A 15,554-nucleotide genomic window follows, 5' to 3' on the forward strand; every position below is an offset into this window, starting at 1 on the left:
TCAACTGCGAAAAATCTCATAATTTTTGTTACGCAACATTTGCAATTGAGCCCGCAAGGGTGGAGTTTAGTGGTTAAAACTTGGGTGAAATTTCCGGAGACCAGGTTGGCCTCCCCAAGAAAGAAAATCTTGTGGAAAGCGTTCTTGGCCTCGAGTCCACGCCTAATAGACTTCGAGCGGCGCACATTTACCCTCGGGTGGTTTACCCCAGATATCGTGGTTTCTGCTATCACGTACACCCACGAGTTTACCTAGCGGCCGCGGGTTCCCTCGTTACCAAAAAAACATTTGCAATTGAACAAGTTACACCACTATCGAGTATCGTCAATGAAATCCCTTAAGAGCCAAGTTAACAAACAAATGACCACTTCTTTGAAGGTTCTCCTTCAACTTAATTATTAAACAAATAATTAATCGAAATAATCTCTTGTAATTTATTCTCATGTTTGACGGTCAATAAGGACAAAGAAAACAAGGAAATAGATTATGGAAATGTTATGGAAAAAGTATATAATTGAGTAGGTTTTGTTTTTTTGGGCTAAAAAAATGTTGAACTGAACTGAGTGAAGTTGAACTGAATTAAAGTAAGAGTTAATTTTTGAAAAGATGAGCTAAACTGAACTGCACTAAATTAAAAGGAGCTAAAATTAAGTTCAAAAGAAATGAACCGAAATTAAATTCAAAAGGAGCTAAAATTAAGGTTATCATGACGACAAATTATTTATGTCCATTTGCGTCATTGGTTTCAGTTTAAATCCTTCATTTTGGGTTGTTTAAGTCCATTTACCACACAGTTTCTTGACATTATCACCTAGCCCTGAACTCATGAAGATCAAAACTAATCTTGTAGCTGTCTTTATACCCACAAAAAGCAAGGCTTAAACTCTAATAACAAGTTTGTCGAGAGGCCCTAATTTCTTACTCCCTCCTATTCTAAATAACTGTCCCATTTGCCATTTCCGTCTATTCACATAACTGTCTCATTTGCCATATTTGGACATGGTTTTTTACTTTCCTACCCTTAGCGCTTTTCTTTATTTACCACCCCAACCACCCATAACCCATCATATTCAATACTTTTCATTATTTAACTCATATATTCTTACCCCTATACAATAATTTTCATTATTTTAACTATATTCCTTAATTTTCGTGCCATTGTCCAAATGGGACACTTATTCGGAATAGGAGGGAGTATTTAAAGACTTCGATGCTAAGATAAGCTCCTTTTTTTATTCCTGTGCAGGCGGCCATCCATAACCGGGAGGGTCTGTTCTATATTGCAGAAGTCATTTTTTGATATTCTTGGTTTCGGAACATGACTATGATTAATATCTACCGAACAAGTATGTGTGGTACCATATTTGGGCTTTAACCCACGCTTATTATGATGTTAGCTCAACTACTTGCAACATGAAAGTTGGTCTGAAAATTAGTATTTTTGTAATACACCAGAATTTCAAGTAAGGGAACATATTACTTGACGCATTGCTTAACTCTCTTCTTTTTCCTATGTCAATAAAGTCCTTAAGCGTGAAGAACTGCAGGGTATATAGTCAGCTAATTTTAGGTATTTACGTTTCCTAAATCTTTAATTTATTTGATAATGTTTTCCTTTCAAATAGTACAAGTGACTTGATCCCCTGGAGTTCTAAGTTTCCTCCGTTGGTCTGAATATTTGTTTATGGTCCACTTGAGCAACATGATAAGAAGCTAACAACACGTTAGATTCTCAGAACACAAAATAGAATTTCCCATCAATAATAGCAACAGAATACAACAGTGTAGTGCCATCACATTTACTTTTAGTATCAGTGCAAATGTATCTTATCAAATACTTTACACAATGTCTCCGGCGTACTCTCTTGGCGTATAACAGTCACATCGCAGGAGGTCTCAATAGTTTGTTGTACATAGTTCAGGCAAACAACTCATATTGTGTGCTGTTCAGAAACAATTAAGTTATAAATGTTTTCAAATTATATGGAGTATCATAAGAGGTATTACACAAGTTAGATCACGTATATACAATCCGTAAACAATTGGCACAACATATATGGTGACCTACATTTTTTTTGGCTAATCATTGAAGGCAGCAGTTGTAAGGGCTATTAGTGTTCGCTCCAAAACCCAGCTTATAGGACTCCTTTGCATACGAAAGAACTACGTTGTTTACCGCCATCTGTGTTCCGTGTACACGGATATCTCTAATTGATAAGATACGCCTGTTTTTACTATAGTACTCATAACGTATTTTACTAATCTGCCTTAGTGCCGTGTGTGGTATACCCTCTACGATGCTACAATCTTTACATTATGTGCAGTACAGTGTACTGCTTACCATCTAATACATAAATTGTACGGACAGTCAATCGTAATAAGACCGTGATACGTGCTCATAAGGTTGTTTACACGATTGACCCAAATTGGGGCACCGCGCCCGGTAGGGCGCGGAGCAACGACTAGTTATAGAAATATGTATAAGGTTAAGATTCAATTCAAGCAACGATCAACATTAAAAAAAAGTCATGAAAAACACATAAAAGGGTAAGAGTAGTCTTTCCTTAACATAGTGAAGACCGTCTCTCTCAAGCTTTTCTTCTAACAAATTTACATGCATAAAAAAAGGTATTATTCAATTATATGGAGCAAACTAATTATTGTTGATGATGCTATATTTTTTTTTTTGTGTAAATTGAGCACATCATCACTATAATTTAGGGAAAGATATGAATTGGGGAAGGGTGAGACATATTCGTCATGCATAATACGATGCTTTAACCACCTTTAGGCAAAAATATAAAAATAAATGAAAATATTTAAACCTAAAAGGGGGTCACGTACTTGCCAACTCTTCTATAGTTCTCTACCGCATTAATATTCTCATGAAGTTTATGACATTTATTTCATATTAATAAAAAAAATGATTATACTGCTTCGTACAATTTGTGATTTATAACTTTTAGCTAACTTATTTGAGCTTGGTTAAATTTATATATTTTAAGTTAAGAATATTAATTATAAATATGATAAAGATAAAGTTTGATCTTTAATTTCCTCAGAGATAAAAAAAAACTCAATTTTTATTTTCTTATAATATACTAATTAAAGGTCATAATGTAAAACAGGAAATTACACCACAATCTACTATTTCAATATGTCGATGATCAACATTCAAAATAACACATTTGTTATTTAAATAGTGTAAAAAATCTCAAAATGCAAAAAAAAAAATGTTCAATCTGCTGTTATGAAACAAAACCTAAGTTTCTGCATTTTTTTTTGTCATGTTCAACTTAATATTTACGGGATGTAAAAATGACGAAGTTCAGAAAGTAGCGGTTAGATTTTTGTTAGTTACATGGACTTTTCAAGAGAGAGATGAAAGCTTCACATTTTAGACCGTTTTATGTGTGAACCGAAGGGATTAAGTAGTGGGCAAAAGGTTGTTTCGAGTGGGAATGCGGTTGATTGCGACGAGTTGGTTGACTAAAGTTTTTCCTTGCTAGATCTAGAAAGAGAATAATAATTAATATGAGATAATAAAATTTGAAGAAAAAATGACAATAAAAATGAGATGGAGGTAGTAAGATTTGTTTATACAAAATGAAATAAATAGCAAAGTTCGTGTATATATATAATATTCAAACTTATTCAGTTTACAAACCTAATACCCAAACACTTTGTTTGAGTATATGGAATGGAGGTAGGGGAGGGGACGAGAAAAAGACTAAGAAGGGAAAGGGCGAGAGATAAGAGGGAAGATTGCTTCTTAAACTTTTCTTTGTTGAAGGAGAAATAAATTGTCTTCGATAAGGGAGACGAGGACCCATATCATCTGGAGTAAAGATTGCTGTTTCATGGAGGTGAATGTGATTTATGACTTCTTAGATGTAAAACGTGGCAGAAAGGTAGTGATAGTGGTAGTGGATTGGAGGCTGTTTCAATTAGTAAGAACTAATCACAGTGGCTGATGTTTTATTTTGCGGGTAAATTAGTGGGGTGGAGGGAGGGTGCATTTGTGGAGGGTGATGAGTTTAGCGAGGATAGTGATAATAAATAAGGTTATTTATCAGCAAAATATCGCTTGTATTAAAACATATAAGTACCATGAATAATAACAAGAAACCTCAGAACATCGTACTGATAAACTTAATCTTGACCCCATCAATCAAAATTAAAGTAAAATCTTAATTCTAACAACATTGTAGAGAGCAAGGGTTAGTTTTCATTGGATGGTGGATTTTTCTAGAAGTAGGGGTTTAGTTTTTCACTTGGTTGGATAAATTTGAGATAAGTTTCGGAGACAAGGATCGATCTTTCAAGGGATGAGATTGTTTTAGATCATGTGTGTGAATATGGAAGAAAAATAGGGGTCCGCGTGAAAGATTTTGTTTCAAATGAGAAGATGGGGCCAAGACTATTGCTATAGGGGGGTCATAAGCAGCCATAGGCCCATAGCCATGTAGTACAGCGTTGGAATTTGGTTCACATTCAAATGCACTTCTATAGTTTGACCAGGGGATATAACATTCTAACTACCTCTAAATGTTTTTACATAATTACAATTTGATCCAGCAATGATTAAATTATGGTTGTTATTCGAAAAAAGGAGATTTGTTGCATCAATGAGTTGATTATGCAGAGTAGATATTATTGTTTTCTTTGACCAATTGAAAAACAAACAGTATTAATGAACAAATTCTATCCGTCCAAGTATCATATATATAAACTTCATATTGGTTTTATTTTCCTAAAAAAAGTATTTTATTAATCAGACACTCTTTTATTCTTTTGTCAATATTATGTTAACGGAAATTATTTGTTGGTCATGCGGGATACATAAAAGCTTAGACATGAACGATGTACTATATATCTATATTCCATTTTATTGTGAACTTTATCACACATTATTTTAATATCCGTGCAACGCACGGGCAAGAAAACTAGTTATATAACTAAAATTGAGTAACAAGATAAAAACAGTTTCAAGTCAGCTTGACCTGAGATTTTTAAGCTCGGCCTTAGCTCATTTTTTGTTACAAATTTTAGATTGGGCTTGAGCTCGAGATATGGTCGACTAAATTTAGGCCAAGTTTCAATTGATCCAATTCAAAGAATCTATTTAGGAGGCCCAATTCTACAAATTGTTTTTTTTTTTTTTTTGGTACATTCCAATTCTACAAATTGTGTAAGGGCCTTATCAAACTTTTTTACATGAGCCTTAATAACACCATCAATCTATCATAGCAAGATCAAGACTCAGAATTGAGATTCATAATCAAAAAAATTGGAAGAAATTCGATTATTCTCATGTTTGACTGTTAGCAATTGGCAAAGAAAATCAAGGACTAAGTCAACTGCGAAAAATCTCATAATTTTTGTTACGCAACATTTGCAATTGAGCCCGCAAGGGTGGAGTTTAGTGGTTAAAACTTTGAAATTAAAGAGGCCCAAGGCTCAGTTCCCCCAAAAGAAAATCTTTTGAAACATTCTTACCACGAACATCCACGCCTAATAGACTTCGAACACACCGCGGTTTACCCGTTTACCCAACAGACACTTGTGAAGGTAGCGGCTGCGGGTTCCCTCGCTACCAAAAAAAACATCAATTGAACAAGTTACACCACTATCGAGTATCGTCAATGAAATCCCTTAAGAGCCAAGTTAACAAACAAATGACCACTTCTTTGAAGGTTCTCCTTCAACTTAATTATTAAACAAATAATTAATCGAAATAATCTCTTGTAATTTATTCTCATGTTTGACAGTCAAGAAGGACAAAGAAAACAAGGAAATAGATTATGGAAATGTTATGGAAAAAGTATACGGAGTATAATTGAGTAGGTTTTGTTTTTTTGGGCTAAAAAAATGTTGAACTGAACTGAGTGAAGCTGAACTGAATTAAAGTAAGAGTTAATTTTTGAAAAAATGAGCTAAACTGAACTGCACTAAATTAAAAGGAGCTAAAATTAAGTTCAAAAGAAATGAACCGAAATTAAATTCAAAAGAACAAGACCTAAAATGTGCACACAAAAGAACAACTACGGTATTTATTTACCTCTAATTAAAAAACCGCTTACAAACAAAAATTAAATAAGGAAGCTTTGCTAATGCTACCCATTAGTAAAGAGATGAAAAGAGTCAACGGTATGGTTGGTTTGACAGAATGGTTGGTTTGGCAAACAATCTTCAGAATTTGTAGTACGTAGAAGCAAACACTGCGTATATTAGTTGATATTGGCCACCTACATGCTTCATTTTTCTTCATAATTATCAACATTTTTTGCTATTTTGCTTTCATCATCTATAAAAATCAAGTATTCTACGTTAAGACCAAACAAAGAAATAATTCAAGGCAAGTTTTGACAATCTTAACCAAAAAAAATAAAAATGGCAGAGAAGAAGTATGTGGTCGAAGTCGAGAATGCGAAACAAGCAAAGAACGGTAAACCTTCTATTGGACCGGTTTACCGGAGTATTGTTGCGAAGGATGGGTTCCCACCTCTTCTTTCTGGGATGGAGACTTGCTGGGATATTTTCCGGTACACTTCTTTGCTGGGATATACTCTTGAACTTTTTCGTTTTCTAAGATCTATCTCTCTTTTTTTGCAAAAAAAATTTTGACTGTCAATAACTCTAACTCTTGGGTAAAGACTACAAGTTAACGATAAACGTTTTGTTTTTCAATTTGACCGTCTTTAGAAGGTTTTCAGTTTGATAAAGAATTCACCGACGTATCAAACTTCTAGTCGGGAATTATGGTCGTTCAAAGTTTATTTGTTAAAAAAAGTTTTGACCAACAATAACTAGGGCTACGAGTTCAAAAAGCGGTGATTTTTTTTTTTCAAATTCAAGCCCTTGACGAGATAATTGGTTTGAAAAAAAAAATGCCGTTTTATGAACTCGTAACAGAAAATTATTGTCGGTCTAAGTTTTTTATGAAAAACGAGGGGTACACCTCAGAAAACGAAAAAGTTCAGGGGTACACGAGAGAATATCCCTATATTTTTTATATAAAGGGAGCAACATGAGCGATTTTGATGCTGACATGCTTTAAATCCAAGTCATGAGTACCACTGTACCACCTCACCCCTGAAGCTCTCATGACTTTACTAACTAAGTTAGTTGACAATCCTAGCTCTTTATGACATGTCGATTAGGCTTCTAGGACAAAAACGTGTAATTTCTTTCACAAAATAGTCGTGTCTGACCCTTAGAAATGTCGATTTATTTTTTATGACATGACCGTTACTATACTTGATTTCGAGCTAAAAGCATGCATTTTCTTTGTACAAAATAGTCGTGTCTGACACTTAGAAATGTCGATTTATTTTTTATGACATGACCGTTACTATACTTGATTTCGAGCTAAAAACATGCATTTTTTTTTCTACAAAATAGTCGGGTCTGACACTTTTAAGATAGTACCAAATCGAACTCTTACACCTCGGTATGAAAACCATTAATCTAACTAGTATGCTCAGTTGATCACATTGTTTCATTACAATTGCAGGATATCAGTTGAAAAATTTCCAGAGAACAGAATGCTAGGATACCAAGATGATTCAGACGAGAAAGTATGAAATCTTTTCATATTCGGCCTTTTTCTTCGCTTCAGTGTTACAAGTTTCCTGAAATGTTTCTTCTGTTTTCTGTGCTTCGGTGAACAGACAGGCAACTATGTTTGGATGACATACGAGGAAGTGTACAACATTGTTATCAAAGTCGGAACATCAATTCGTAACTGTGGTATCAACAAAGTGAGTGAATTACTATAGTACATTTTTACTCTGCCATCTCAATTCCGCAACTGCTCTGCCTAAGGTAGTTTACTGGATGGTCAGATGACTGACGTAAGCAGTATCGACACTTTCAGCTTTTTGATGGAAACACAAAGGCCGTTTCAAAATTACTAATAGGAATAATTATAATAGTTGGGTCTCAACCATCACCTTAAGGTTTTGGTTGAGATGGTTCACCGTTCATCTATCATGGTATTGGAGACAGCTTAACCAAAGGTCACAGGTTCGAATCCTGGCAACCTCAATAACCCGGGCCTTCCTATTAATTACCGATGATAAAAATGTGTCGAAATGAAGCTCAACTTGGATAAATTGGATTGTTTCGCTTAGGGGAAAAACGGAAAATTTTAACTAGACTTTTTTTTTCCTTATGCTAATGCCTCGTCTTCCTAAATTAATTCGTTACTGTAGGGAGGACGATGTGGAATCTACAGCGTTAACTGCCCGAAATGGGTGATCAGCATGCAGGTATGATCGAATCTCATGACTTCTGTTTCTGACAGTACGCGAAAATTTAGTACCTTAAAAGTAGATGTCTAACCAAAGTAAGTACTTCAGGCATGTAATGCTCATGGACTACATTGTGTCCCTTTGTATGATTCTCTAGGTATGAACTTCGACCCCTCGATTATTTTCTTTGTCAATTGCAAATTTTCGAGATAAGACTTCTTACGGAAGAATATGTATGTTATGGTTTAGGTGCTGATGCAGTAGAATACATCATTTGTCATGCTGAGGTATCGATTGCATTCGTGGAAGAAAAGAAGGTTCCTGAGGTACGTCTCAATTGATATATAGTCAAATACTGTAGATATTAGATAGATGGAAAATGAGAGGGCGCTACCAGGTGCTACTCAATTTTGTTACCACCCTCTCACATGCAATATGTGGGGACCATTAAAATAGTGGGCCTCACATAAGAAAATGTGAGAGGGTGGTACCGAGATTGAATTAGTACAAATTCTTGAACAGAATGGTTGTAAGTGTTATTGGCCGTTTCTGTATAGGTTCTCAAGACAATGCCGCGTACAACAAAACACTTGAGAAGTAAGTTGAATCTATCTTCAAAGTTTCGGGGCTAAAACTTGAATTAACACGGTGATGGAAATATTCAAGGTTTTCGAGTTAAAAGTCTAAAGTTGAAAACTCGCCTAAAACCTTAAGCATTCACTTTACCGCGTCTTACTGTAAGATGGTCTTAGGCAAAACTTGTCGATAACCAAATACTCTGATTTCTATGTACATAGCACTGGTGAGCTTTGGCAAGGTTGCGGCCGACCAAAAAGAAGCTGCTAAAGAATTCGGGTTGGAAATCTACTCATGGGATGATTTTTTGGAACTGGTAAGCCATGCTCAAATATGCATAGACTACAAATTCTCGGTAAAAAAATGTTTTTCTAAGAAGATTTTCTGCGAAAATGTCTGCAGGGAAGCAATCAACATTTCGATCTTCCAGCCAAAAAGAAAGACGATATTTGTACAATAATGTACACCAGTGGTACAACCAGTGAGCCTAAGGGAGTGCTGATCTCCAATGAGACGGTTGTCACTGTCGTATCAGGCATTAATTTCTCATTGAAGAGCATCAATGAAGAGGTATATATGTTCACTCTCCAACATTCTCCACTGTAAATATTGTAAAACCGCTAGATTATTCTGTAAGACGGTCTTACTCAAAACTTTGTAAGTTTACCAATAAAATTTTCTTGTTCTGATTTCCACAGCTTAGGCAAAGTGACAGATATCTGTCATACCTTCCACTAGCACATATATTTGATCGAGTAGTCGAGGAATTATTCATCTCAATTGGTGCTTCAATCGGATATTGGCGTGGGGTAAGTAAAATTCTGACCACAACAATTTACTTTTTTACTTCCTAAAGATTAGCCGAAACCTGATAACTGATTTTTTGTTCAGGATGTCAAGCTGTTATCTGATGACATTAAACAGCTGAAACCAACGATCCTTTGCACTGTTCCGCGTGTGTTGGATAGAATCTATGCAGGTAATACTAACCACATTTCTACTGACTTAATGTTTTTTTTTTACCTCAAACATCAAATTATAACAGTGACATTACTCAACTGCGACATTTTTATTGTTTTTCTGTTTTTTACCTCATCTGTTTAAGTTTCTGATGCTTTGCTGTCTGACACTCAGGTTTAATGGAAAAGATCAATTCAAGTGGTACCGTGAAACGTACATTATTCAATCTCGCCTACTCCTAGTACGTAAACGTCTCCTTGCAAAATTTATCGTACTGAGATCTGCAATTGCTGTTCGCCTGTTCCCCTCCCTATATTGCTCCGATACTTCAATTCCCTGCCTATATCAGAATCTTTTTTTTTTTTTTTTTTTTTTTAATTCTTCATTTGTCCTGAATTGTGTAAATGCAGCAAATTGAGCAACATGAATTCAGGATATAAGCATGAAGAAGCGTCCCCACTTTTCGACAAGATTGTTTTCAGCAAGGTGATTTAAACTGTCTAAATTTCGATTATTTATCACTGTCAACCTCAGTAATCTCATATCATTAACTTTGTTGCTTCAGATAAAAGAGGGTCTTGGCGGAAACCTGCGGCTAATCCTTTCTGGTGGAGCACCTCTTGCTCCAACTGTCGAAACATACCTACGCGTTGTAACTTGTGCTCATGTTCTTCAAGGATACGGTACTTATTTTTGAATTAATAGCATAGTAGATAACCCAACAAACACTAAGCCGAGATTTAATTAGCTGCGTGACATTGCTTAATATGTCTCAGGTCTCACTGAAAGCTGTGCAGCTTCATTCATTGCGCAACCCAACGACATGGCAATGATAGGAACAGTTGGACCACCTGCACCAAATGTTGATGTGTGCCTAGAATCGGTTCCTGAAATGGAGTATGATGCTCTTGGGAACATACCTCGAGGAGAAATTTGCATAAGAGGAAACACCCTCTTTAGTGGTTATTATAAACGCGAAGACCTCACTAAAGAAGTCATGGTTGATGGGTGGTTCCACACTGGTTAGACTGCCTTTCACACATTTAGTCTTGCTTCAGATCATAAATCAAGTACATGACATGGAATGAGCTCGTTGTATGCATACAACGGTCTTATTTGGGTTTATGTGCCCTCTACGTGGCCTATATTGGTTATTGTAATGAATGTTGGTTGTTGTTGTGTTATGATTAGGGGATATTGGAGAATGGCAACCAGATGGGTGCATGAAAGTCATCGATCGCAAGAAAAACATCTTCAAACTGTCTCAGGGTGAATATGTTTCAGTTGAAAACTTGGAGAATGTATATAGTCTTGCCTCGGAGATTGATTCGGTACATTGCAAACCTAGACCTTTGTGACTTACATATCTTGCATTCATGGTGCTAATTTCGGTTTCAGTTTTAGTAGCGAAATCAATTAGCGTGTCCTGATATCCGTCCTTATGATATAATTGTGGCCGATTCTACCTAGAAAGACAGCACAATAACCTTTGAAACAGGCTTGGAGTCTAGAAGGCATAGCCTGAGGCCATAAATAATCCACAAGATTGCTCTTAAGGAGGCTTGAACCTGAGACCCTTGGGATTTCACCCAAGTTTTAACCACTAGACTCCACCTTGCGGGCATGATCAGTTGCGTTCAGATAATACACACTTCTTCGACATCTCTAATAGAGTTCGAGTAATATAGATTTATACAGTACATGATTTGAGTAATCTGAATATTTTGTGATGTTCTGAACATGTCTTTCAAATTCAGATATGGGTGTATGGAGATAGCTTTCAGTCCTTCTTGGTGGCCGTTGTCAACCCGAACAAGCAAGCCCTTGAATCCTGGGCCGAAGCAAACAGTGTCGACACTGTTAACGACTTCAGTTCATTGTGCCAGCATCCCGGGGCTAAGGACTTCATCCTTGACCAACTCAACAAAACTGCTAAATCCAACAAGGTCTCTATAACTTCTCATGTTCATCTTTTTTTTTTTTTTTTCGAAAATACAAATTTTGTGAAATTATAAATGGAGTTAACATATTGCTTTATTTTCTTTGATCAGTTGAAAGGTTTCGAGTTGATCAAAGCAGTACATTTAGACCCGGTGCCATTTGACATGGATCGAGACCTCATAACTCCAACTTTTAAAAAGAAGAGGCCACAATTGTTCAAATATTACAAGGTTAGTTTGTTTGACTCAAATCAAATCTCACACTGGTATTTGCCAAACTGTGAAATTTTCATAAAATAGCCGAATCTGACAGTTGGACAGAATGTACACACACCGTGTCAAATACTACTAATTGAGTGTAAGCACGAGCTTATCTTTGTCAGGGTTACTGCTTAGTAAGTCTAATTAATTTTACTAATTACTCGTCGTTGCAGGATGTCATTAACAAACTGTACCAAGGACGGAATTAACGACAAGTGAGAGATCTGCAATTCTGCATACTTGAACATCAACTGGGATTCTAGCTGTAGGATATATTTATCCAGAAAAAATGAAGTTACTCTAGTTTACATTTTGTAAATGTCATATTTTAATTCTATAGTGGAGAAATGTCACTTTGTAAGTACAGTGTTCGATTTTTCTTCGATACTAAAAAAACCGATAATAATATCTATTTTTAAAATGATTTGGATTATGAACGTTGTTGTGCGGAAGCGATACGGAGTAGATCCAAAAAATAAAAGACACAAAGATTTAACGTGGTTCACTATCAATGCGATAGCTACATCCACTGGGCGAGGGAAAATATTTCACTATGTCGGGAGAATTACAGATTACAAAAGATGAGCACAGAGTTTTCTAGATCTGCCTCTTAAAACTCTCAATGTGTTTGCCTCACAAATATCTCCTTCAAGAATAGCTAGATTAGGGTAGTGTTTATATATTAAACTACCCTAACAAAGACTAATACAATTAGGAAATTAAATAAACAAAATTATCAAATAAACCAAACTCGGAAATCTACGTAACCACAATGGCTAAATAGATTAGGAAAGTGGAGGGACCCACAACTTCCTAATACTAACCCAAAAGTCACGTAGCAAAGAAGAGCAAAACAGGAAAACGTGCGACCTGCATAACAGCTTGCTTACTCGCCCGTGTCCGTCTTTTATTTTCTTCTTTAGTCTATTTTATCTCATCGTAATCAAACTCCGACATATCAATGCGACATACGAGTCACATTCTAACAATTCTCCACCTTGACTCGGACAGTCGTATTTAGCAAACGACTTCCAAATCACTCGACCAATATACAAGTCCTCAAGTAGACTTATATCTGCCATGTTCTAGAAAATTGAGCTCTCACACTAGAACACCATAGACTCCACCTTGAGTCTATAACCGTCCAATATACCCTGGACTGGTCCGTAGTCAATAAGCCCTGGACTAGGCCTGCGTCCATTTAGCCCTGGACCGGGCCGCTAAAGGATGCTCCACCTTAAGCTCAGCACCCCGAAGGGTCAGAGACTTCTTTTGTTTTATGAACACTCTTGCTAAATTTAAATCTGTGTTTCTTACCAAACACACGCTGCTCATTAAACTCAAGATTACTCACCTTGACACCGTTAAGAAGATCCCTCTTGCACAATTGTTGTATCCCTCTATCACCCATATGACAACCAAGCCGCTTATGCCAAACCTTAGTCTTCTTCTTGTGATTCACGGATGCACACCTTGCAAAATTAGTCAGCGTTTCACCTTGTAATACATACAAGGAATTTTGTTTGACACCTTTCAGCACCAAACTAGAACCCTTCGTGACAGACAAAATCTCCCCTTTACTCTGGAACTCATATCCTAAATCACCTAATGAACCAAGTGACATAAGATTCTTCCCTAAAGCTGGAACATGTCTCACATTAGTCAAAGTACACTTCTTACCCTCAGCAGTCTTCACCTTGATTGATCCAATACCCACTACCTCACAAGTAGCATTGTTACCAACAACAACGCGACCCTCATTAAAGGACTCATAAGTATTAAACCAATGCTTGTGTGGACACATATGATAAGAACACCCCGAATCTAGAATCCAACGATCAATAGGACGAACAGAATCAACCATAAGTGCATAGTCCGCCTCAGAATCGTACTCCAAATTCTTACTTTGAACTACGAAGCATTAGACTTAGCTTTCAACTTAGGACAACTAGGTCTTTTATGCCCTGGTTCTTTACATAGATAACGAGATAAATGAATTATCGGATTTGGTGTCCGGAATATTAGACTTAGCCTTTTTCTTCCGAACTCCACCTTTTTTAGTATTATCAACAACTAAACACCCCCGATCCGTTTTCTAAGTCAACATTTGCTTTTTGTCGCAACTCCCTAGTGCAAAGTCTTGACTTCACTTCCTCTAGGGTCAACGTTTCTTTACCAAGAACAAAAGAATCCACAAAATTCCCATACGACGCAGGTAAAGAAACCAAAGCGAGAATTAAAGCAAAGATCTTCATCCTCAATCTTAACATCTATATTACGCAGATCTAGTAATATAGTATTATATTTGTCTAGATGATCACGAAGTGACATACCTATCTGCATCTTGAAAGAGAACAGACGTTGTTTCAACAACAACTTATTGGTGAGCGACTTTGTCATGTACAAACTCTCCAATTTCAGCCATAACCCCATTGCAGTCGACTCATCGGCTACCTCAGTTAGGACATCGTCTGACAAACTCAACAAGATCGATGAATGAGCCCTCTCCTCCATTGTTAACAAGGCAGGATCTTCCGTCTCAGTCACCCTAGATTCAGCGGACAATATATTAGGGTGCAAACCCTTGTCCCACATCGGTAGAATAAAGATGGAAGATCATCTTTATAAGTGTCTACAAAATATATTAGTACGAGGCCTTTTGGGAAGGAACCCAAGAGTAAATCCGTGAGGGCTTGGCCCAAAGCGGACAATATCCTACTATTATGGGTTGTGGACACAGATGCAACAGAGGCCCAACACGTGATATTCACGCTTCCGCACAACAAGTGGTATCAGAGCCCAAGGTTCGACTTGGGCTAGACACGAGGATGCATCAGCAGGCCCAAGACTTGAAGTTGTACACTATAAGGCATGAAACTCCTAGCTCGGGGTGAGTCCTTGAGCAAGCCCGGTCCATGGTTAAATGGATAAAAGGCGTCATAGGTCTTGCGGGACAAAGACCATTTGTGTACTAGAACTGTTGATCAGGTTGACCCTTATCAGATTGGGTGCCACATGTCTGGTGGGTCCTTTCCAGGTTGGATGCCATAGACCGTTTGTGTTCTAGCACTTCTGAAGTGACGGACCCGGTCCAGGGTATATTGGATGCAGAGGATGTTCGATATGCATGTGTAGCAAATCCCCAAGAAGGGCACATGGACGGCTCGTGGTAGCATGGTGTGTCGGCTAAGGGGAAGTTATCAAGACTTGTGATGTTTCGGGTGTCTAAAAGTTGGGGCTGTAGAGTGGGGGAGTTCTCCATGGAGGTCAAGTTCCGAGTCAAGATGATGGTCCTTGGTTTGAGGGGAGGGTTGTTAGGGTGCAAACCCTTGTCCCACATCGGTAGAATAAAGATGGAAGATCATCTTTATAAGTGTCTACAAAATATATTAGTACGAGGCCTTTTGGGAAGGAACCCAAGAGTAAATCCGTGAGGGCTTGGCCCAAAGCGGACAATATCCTACTATTATGGGTTGTGGACACAGATGCAACAGAGGCCCAACACGTGATATTCACGCTTCCGCACAACAAACGTAAATTGTCGTAATGCCAAAAATAAACC

At 37.1% G+C, this 15,554-nt stretch overlaps 1 protein-coding gene across 1 annotated transcript; it reads left to right on the top strand.

The window, feature by feature from the left end:
• The first annotated feature begins 6,344 nt into the window (after nt 1-6,344).
• On the top strand, nt 6,345-12,431 carry LOC141607065 (long chain acyl-CoA synthetase 4-like). Its single transcript, XM_074426432.1, has 19 exons — nt 6,345-6,545; nt 7,517-7,580; nt 7,674-7,763; nt 8,217-8,273; nt 8,364-8,412; nt 8,505-8,581; nt 8,813-8,852; nt 9,053-9,147; nt 9,234-9,401; nt 9,530-9,640; nt 9,723-9,810; nt 9,966-10,032; nt 10,202-10,277; nt 10,357-10,474; nt 10,568-10,813; nt 10,983-11,122; nt 11,549-11,737; nt 11,843-11,962; nt 12,166-12,431. Exons 1-19 carry the CDS (start codon nt 6,394-6,396, stop codon nt 12,199-12,201), a joined length of 1,983 nt encoding a protein of 660 aa, XP_074282533.1. The 5' UTR covers nt 6,345-6,393; the 3' UTR covers nt 12,202-12,431.
• The last annotated feature ends 3,123 nt before the right edge of the window (nt 12,432-15,554 follow it).

This window comes from Silene latifolia, chromosome 10 (genome assembly GCF_048544455.1).
Source record: "Silene latifolia isolate original U9 population chromosome 10, ASM4854445v1, whole genome shotgun sequence".
NCBI classification, from domain to species: Eukaryota; Viridiplantae; Streptophyta; class Magnoliopsida; order Caryophyllales; family Caryophyllaceae; genus Silene; species Silene latifolia.

Excerpts from the sequence above, each read along its gene's own strand:
- LOC141607065 (XM_074426432.1), top strand. The coding sequence starts at position 6,394 with ATGGCAGAGAAGAAGTATGTGGTCGAAGTCGAGAATGCGAAACAAGCA. Across the intron at positions 8,582-8,812 it reads AAGAAAAGAAGGTTCCTGAG|GTTCTCAAGACAATGCCGCG; the intron begins GTACGTCTCAAT and ends GTTTCTGTATAG. Across the intron at positions 8,853-9,052 it reads TACAACAAAACACTTGAGAA|CACTGGTGAGCTTTGGCAAG; the intron begins GTAAGTTGAATC and ends CTATGTACATAG.